At 53.0% G+C, this 7380-nt stretch overlaps 1 protein-coding gene across 1 annotated transcript in view; it reads right to left on the bottom strand.

The window, feature by feature from the left end:
* Positions 1-3766: 3766 nt before the first annotated feature.
* The window catches only part of MLC1 (megalencephalic leukoencephalopathy with subcortical cysts 1), a 43243-nt gene continuing 39629 nt past the window's right edge, over positions 3767-7380 (bottom strand). Inside the window, exons 11-12 of the mRNA XM_006876416.1 lie at positions 4320-4487; positions 3767-3841 (exon numbers count right to left, since the gene is read on the bottom strand). Of these exons, the coding sequence (XP_006876478.1) occupies positions 3767-3841; positions 4320-4487 (243 nt within the window). The remainder of the gene's footprint in view (positions 3842-4319; positions 4488-7380) is intronic.

Below are 7380 nucleotides of genomic sequence, written 5' to 3'. Positions count from 1 at the left end.
GGCGGGGACGCGGGCGGCGATACGCAGGCCACTGTGGGTCGCAGTTGGCAGCGTGCAGACTGGGTTGACGCCCAGGCCTGGTGCTGGGTCCGAGGCTGGGGTCCCAGGCGCGACCCGCGCCGGCGCGAGGCTGGAGGCTGTGGCGCGGGAGGGCGGGAGCCATGGTGTCTGGGCGGAGGAGGGTCCGCTTGTGGCCTGGCCGCCCCCGCCCCGATCACACGGACCCGCCCTCGCGGTCAGAGCACTCCCAGCCCAAGTCACAAAGACCCACGGGTCACACCGTGCCTCCAGCCACCTGACCCCGTCTGGCTTCTCACGCCCACCCTGGGTTCCCATGACCCAGATACTGCACAGCCCCTCCCAAATGGGTGTGCAGGGCTTCAGGGAGGGAGGACAGGGTGTCCGGGTAGCTCTTCGTCCCTCAAGGAAGCAAGGAATGGCCTTCGTGCCCCTGGGCCACTCATGAGCTGACCCCCAGGTCCAGGACACCCGGATCCTATGCCCCTCAGCCACCATGAGCCTTTTCCTTTTGTTTGTGACTCAGATCTGACAGGTGCGGAGGAGGTGGGATCCGTTCCTTCACTTTGCCGTTAGCTTTCCAAACCTAGAATCCCGTGTTGTTTAAAAAACAAACCAGTTGTGGTGTAATGGCGCAGACACAGGGTGAGTGGTCTATGTGGTCTGAGTACAATGGCTCGGTAGGGTTTTTAGAGGGTTAGGGCTGATTTGCCGGGAGGGGGGATGAAAATCACCAGACCTTACTACCAAGGTGCCTCTGGTTGGCCTGGAACCTCCAGCTTTTGGGTCAGCAGCTCATTTTATGAGCTGTTTGCTCCACCAGGGGCTCTAAAGTCAGTTGCTGTGGATACGCCTGGGGACTAAGGGGCAGAGAAGCATGACTCCATAGAGCTCCCAAGGCGGCTGATGTGATCAAAGCAGACTGCCTCATCTTCCTCCCACGGACTGGTGGGTCCGTGTGCAATGATTGGCAGCTAAGTACTTAAGCATTGCATCACCAGTATGCCCTCTCTAACCCTGTCTCTCAGGAGCCCGAGGCGTGAGAGGGAGGAAGGTCCAGCCCCGAGGCCTCGGAGATAGAACCTGGCAAAAGGAAGATGGTTTCCCCTGCTCTGTCCAATGAAGACAGGACAGTCCAGCAGTCCACTAACTAGAGAAAGGCTACTGGTTCCCAGGGGACTTCCTCTAGCTAGTCCTGTCTCAGTGACAAATGTGCACGGGCAGGGTCGGCCTCTTTGAGAGCTCCAGCATGGCCTGGCCAGCAGGCCAGTGACTCTAAAAAAATACAAACTCAAATCACTGCACTGTAGTCCGACTCATAGTGACCCTAGACACAATCAGAGAGCGCGTGGTTTAAAATCACCTTAACTCTGCGTCTAGCTTCTGGAAGGCAGGTTCTGCCCCCACTGGAAGAACTAGGTGGTGTGTCCTCTTCAGAAGTGTCCTGCAGACCCTTTTCAGGGGGTCATGCACCCCCTCCTCGGAGCCCCCATCAGAGACCTGCCTGATGCGGAAGGGACTGGCCAAGGCCTAACCAAGAAAAGTCACTGTTTGTTATATCTGAGCCCATGGTGCAGCCATGGTGGCTGTCCATCTTGTTGATGGTCTTCCTTTTTTCACTGACCCTCTGCTTTACCAGGCATGACGTCTTTTCCAAGGGGCCCTGGTGGTGTCGTGGGTTATGCGTTGGGCTGCTTAATTGCAAGGTCAGCATTTCAGATCCACCAGCCCCTCAGTGAGAGAATAATGAGGCTTTCTGCTCTCATAAAGACTTTGTTGTTGTTGTTGTTAAGTGCCGTCGAGTTGGTTCCGACCCATAGCGACCCTGAACAGGGTTTCTGAGGCTGTAATCTTTATGGGAGCAGAAGGCCTCATCTCATAAAGATTTACAGCCTTGGAAATGCTACACAGTCTCTATGAGTTGGAACCCACGCAACTGCAGGCAGTAGCAGAAGATGTCCTTCTCCAGGGACTGGTCCCTCCTGAAAAGCCGCTGAACACCCCTTTATGGGCTCCATGAACACAGGGTGACCCTCCCCCTCTGTTACCCACATCCGAACCCAGGCAAGCAGCTGCCTGAGACCCAACATTATCCAGGCCACTGACCTTTATTCACAGTTAGTGTTTATTATTCAAGCCGGCATTAAAGGGTGCAAGTAGCAGAACTGAATGCAAGCAAAGTAAGTTACAATTTTAAAAACACGTGTCTGCATCTTTCCAGCTCTCTCTAAAAAGAAGAGCGCTGGAGCTGGTCTAGGGGGCAGGAACCCACCAGGCCCCCTGCCTCAGGGCTGCACCTGGGAGCATCTGTCCTTCCATGTGCGCATATGTCCTGCCTTGCCCTGGTCTAGCTGATTTGGGGATGTGGTGAGAGTGGCTTTCCCTCTCTCCTTGCCTCTGGAGCTGCTGATATCTCTGAGGAGAGCATGTGCCTTGTCAGGGCCTCACTGGCCTGCACTTTCTACCTGACTTGTCATGGACAGCACAGCCAAGTCCCTGCCCATGCGAGCACTTCACCCCAGCTATTAGTGGTCCCATACTGCAAGATGAGCCCCAGGCACCCGCCCACCTGGAAACCGAGTTTCTTCTCAACACAGGAAAGAGTGAGGGCCGGTGACTTCTGTGCTGCGGAGTCCACAGGGAAAGCAGAGCAAACACTGATGTACAGCCATTGGAGTTCCCAATTGACGGCTATTAAGCCTTGTAACTGGGAGCAGCTACCGGAGCTTCTAGAAGAATCCAGGAGCTGCTGAAGACTACATTCACACTTGGCCCTGATTCCCATCAAAGAGAATGCTGCCCCAATAGTCAGACTGTGACCAGTAATCTGGGCCATATTGGGAAGTATATGAGGACCCCAGCCCCAAATGACCACAGAGACAGTTAAACCTACAATGTGTCTATGAATGGGGATCAGGATCATCAGTAAATGATTACAGGACAGTGAGGGCTGCAGACACCACAGAGTCCTATGGAGTGGGGTGCAGGCTGGGACCCTGGTGTGTGGGAGCAGAGCACACCTGGGGGCAGGGGCATCAAAGGCAGCAGATACCAGAGACATGGGAGAGTCAGTATGTCCGAGCCACGGACACATGCCACACCAAAGGTGTGGGATTGGAGGATGCAGAGGGCTGCTTCTTTGTGGAATTTAGGGGTTCTGGGTGCCCTGTTGGCACAGTGGGTTAACAATGGAATGCTAACCCGAAGGTCAGTGGTTCGAACCCACCAACCGCTCCACAGGAGAAAGATGAGGCAGGCAGGCTGTTTCCATCAAGCTGCCAGCCTTGGAAACCCTAGAGAGCAGTTCTCCTCCATCTTCTGAGGGTGATCTGAGTCAGAGTGGATCCAATGGCAGTGGGGTCACCGAGCTAAGATCCCCCAAAGTGGGGTGTCCCATGTTCCCCAGGAAACCCCACATGGGGCTAAGCACAAAACAGAAGGAGGCTGGACCAGTGCACAGATAGTATGGGAAGGGCCAAGGAAGTCGTGGAGTCTGGGGGAACCTGCTGTCCACACTAGGATTTGGGGTGCTCCTGTGGGCTCACCCAGCAGGACCACGGGGCATTCTCAGTCCCCACTGGGGTCCCCGGATTGGCAGTTGGAGAAAACACAAAGCCGCAGAATTTGCTTATTCCAAAAGTAAGTTACCAGGAGACAAGAAGACTCTAACTCACAGCCAAGCTGCCCTGGAGTGGGGCGGGGTCAGGGGGATGGAGAGGATGGTCAGAAAGCCTCGGCCTCCTCGTGGTCACTGGGTCATCTGCACTACCACTGCCCTCCAGGCCTTGTCCTTGTCAAACTCCGGGCGTGGGCTCCTGGCTACCTGCAGGGACAGTCAGGGGTCCAGGCTTCAGGGCAGTCACTGCAGAAACGTGGTACTGAAACTGTCCCACCCACAACATGCCTACAGGAGTGATATGTCTGCCTCGCCAGTTATTAAAAATACATCCCACTCACTCCTTCAAGATTCTCCCAGGACACGTTCTAAAATATCCAGTGATGCAACAGCAAGAAACATCTGGCAGAGATGTCATCTCCAAATCAGCCAGAGCCACTTCACAAGGGCAATCCGAGGGTCTCGGTGTGGACCAGGGTGTCCCCAAGTGGGCTGATGTGGCAGGGAGTTCCCACTGTCCCCATTTACCTCCCCACCTGGGCTCCAGCCTCAATCCAAGGGTCCCGGCATAGACCAAGGTGTCCCCGAGTGGGCAAACAGGGCAGGGGGTCCCCATGATCCCCATTCACCTCTCCACCAGGGTTCCAGCCTACAATCTGAGGACCCCAGTGTGGAGCCCACTCACCTCCCCGGCTGGGGGCTCCTGCCGGCTGGCCTGTGCGGGGTCCCAGGGCAAGTCCTGCAGCCTAGAGCGGGCCTTGAAGCGCACACACTGGACCACGGTGCTGGTGGTGAGGCAGGCTTCCAGGAGTAGGACTAACAACAGCAGTAGCAGCAACACATCGTATGATTGCTGGCGGGGGACAGGGGGCTCAGGGGTGGCCGGCTGGCACCGCCCAGCCCCATGTCCCCGCTCCCGTGGCTGGATATTTGCCCCCCAAAGAGCAGGAGGCAATCTTGTCGGAGCGTCAGGTACAGGTGTTAAGCTAGAAGAATGCTCAGGACTTCCACACCAGGAATCGTCTCAGTGAGCGAGAGCTACCGACAGCAGTTCGGCTATAAAAGTCTGCTTTTCTCCCCTCAGCCCTGGAGGCAGCCAGAGGCTCAAGTTCACGTCCCATACCACCTTCCCAGGACCACACAGAGCTATCAGCAGCAGATCCAACCTCCCAGGCCACCAAAGTCTGGAGTGACCAGTCCTAGGGGTGTCGAGCAGAGAAGGGAGGGCAGCATGGAGGCAGGGAAAGCTTGGGTCCCCAGGGGTGTACTGAGGGCAGAAGCAATACTGCCCTTCAGAACCCATGAGCTGTGGGAACACACCACCCGAACCTCCCATCTCCAATACAGGTGGCCTTCCTCTGTTGGTTCAAGAAAACACAAAAAAGAACCCGGCATCCAGTTCCTGGTGTGGCACCGTAGGATCAACACTGGACTGCTGACCTCAAGGTCGACAGTTCAAATCCACCAGTTGCTCATCGGAAACTGTATACAAGGTTACTATGAGTCGGAACCAACTTAACAGCACTTCACAACAACATCCACTCAATGTCACTATTTTAAAAACCTCATATCAAACAGAATGAAAGCCAAGTCCACTCAAGTTCATGTATCAATTTGATGTAGCTAGCGCCCATGAAAATAGCATCACTGCTCTTTGTGGAGACAGGCATGGTGGTGGGGGTGGGGGTGAGGTGCCGTGGAGTCAGTTCTGACTCATAGCGACCCTGCACAGGGTTTCCGAGGCTGTGAATCTTTATGGGAGCAGAAAGCCTCATCTTTCTCCAGCAGAATAGCTGGTAGTTTCAAACTGTTGACCTTGAGGTTAGCAGCCCAATTTGTAACCATTACACTACCAGAACTCCGTTTGTGGAGACTGGCATTCTGACCCTAAATTCACAGAGGCAAAAAGAGCCAGATGATGATGAAATGAAATACAGATGGGTCTCTTGTGATATAATAGTGAATAATTGTTATCAGGACTGATTGTGAGGGTTGGAAATGTAAAGGTAGACATTTGTAGCAAGGAGGGGAGAGATTGACTTTTCAGCCTAGGAGCGGAGGTCCCTGGGACCATCAAGGGAGAAGAGCAGAGAGCAGGACCCTACCCAGAGAAGCAGTGACACCTGAGATGAAGGTAGAGATGATGACGTGGAGAGATGGAGCAATTGGGGACTTTGGACACAGAGAGGAAGAGGGGCTGTGTGCTGATGACCCGGGGGGGCAGGCTTATAGTGTATACCCTTTGGTTGGTTGATGATGCATGGATGGGATTGTAACCATAGCAATGAAACGATATACGATAGGATGAATGTAAAACTAATGTTCTTCCATGTAAACTATCACATAATTCACAATAAAACATTTTTTTAAAAAAAAGCCAGATGAGCTACAGATGGAGTCCCTGGTGATACAAACAGTGAATGCTCCCAGCTGCTAACTAAAGGGCTGGAAGCTTGAGTCTACCCAGGAGACCTTAGAAGTAAGTCCTGGCAATTCACTCCTGAAAACCCAGCTAATGTAACCCCGATGGAGCACATTCTATTCAGACACACATGGAGTCCCTGAGAGTCTGAATCCATCCCATGGCATCTGATTAAACCCTGAAAAAGAAAAGCAAAGAGGAGCCCAGTACGTAGCCCTGCCCGTTACCGAAACATATGGCAAAACCTCTAGGACTACCTGATACTGGTACACAGAGAGGCCTGATGGGAGGAGGAAGCGCAGAAACAGGAGGAAAGTCAGTGCCTGCAAAGGCAGCACCTCAGGCAACAGCGCAGACTGCGGTGAGCAGCTGGAGCTTAAACCCCACAGAGCACTGCGAAAAAGACATGGTCAGATCCACTCCCTCCATCACACCGAGATGCATCCCAGATAGAAATGCACAGGACCAGCCCTTTTAATCATGACTTAATATCCAGAAACCATCAAGGGAAACACTAACAAATACTCATCAAATTGACCATATAAAAACAAAACACATATGCCCCATCCAGAAACTTCTGAGGTGGGACATTCCTACTTCAAAGGACAAGCAACCAGCCTGGAGCAGCTAGAGGAACAGAAGATAAGTCTTGAAAGAAAGACCAGCAGGAAAAATCTAAATCAAAAATAAAAATGGCAGTCTGAATGGTTACTACAAGGACAAGCAAGTTGTTCATCGGGGAGACATCAAGGCAAGCAATTGAGTCCCTTAAGGACAAACCCCTCCAAGACTGAAATTCAAAGGGAACACATGAGCAGGCATGGGAGATTGCTGGCAACCATGTTGGTCTAGTGGTGATTGGAAGAGGGCGAAAGGCAGCAATGAAGAAATGGGCTGAGTTCAACCACATTCCATAGAGTCCCGTTGACCTGGAGATGAGAGAGAGAAAGGCTGGTTGGTCTGAAATGTGGTGAGACCTGGGAGGATTCCTGAGCCCATGGACAAGGACAGAGCCATGGCGGGCTACAGCTGAGAATGGAGTTTCCAGCTGATATGAAGTGAGGGGAGACACACAAGAACACCCAGACTTGCAGACAGTACCCATTTGACCTAACTTCTATGATTTCAATCACAACTCCACTAAAAGAAGATTTTAAAAATTTGATAAAGGAAACAAGTGTAAATTGCTACAATTAGATGAATTTGACCTATACTTATGGATGTGCTGTTGTGGTTGTTAGGTGCCATCGAGTCGGTACGGACCCATAGCGACCCCATGCACAGCAGAACAAAACACTGCCCGATCCTGGGCCAACCTCACTAC

The sequence above is a fragment of the Chrysochloris asiatica genome, unplaced genomic scaffold (genome assembly GCF_000296735.1).
Source record: "Chrysochloris asiatica unplaced genomic scaffold, ChrAsi1.0 scaffold00378, whole genome shotgun sequence".
Taxonomy (NCBI): domain Eukaryota; kingdom Metazoa; phylum Chordata; class Mammalia; order Afrosoricida; family Chrysochloridae; genus Chrysochloris; species Chrysochloris asiatica.
This window is presented reverse-complemented; position numbering and strand designations above follow the sequence as displayed.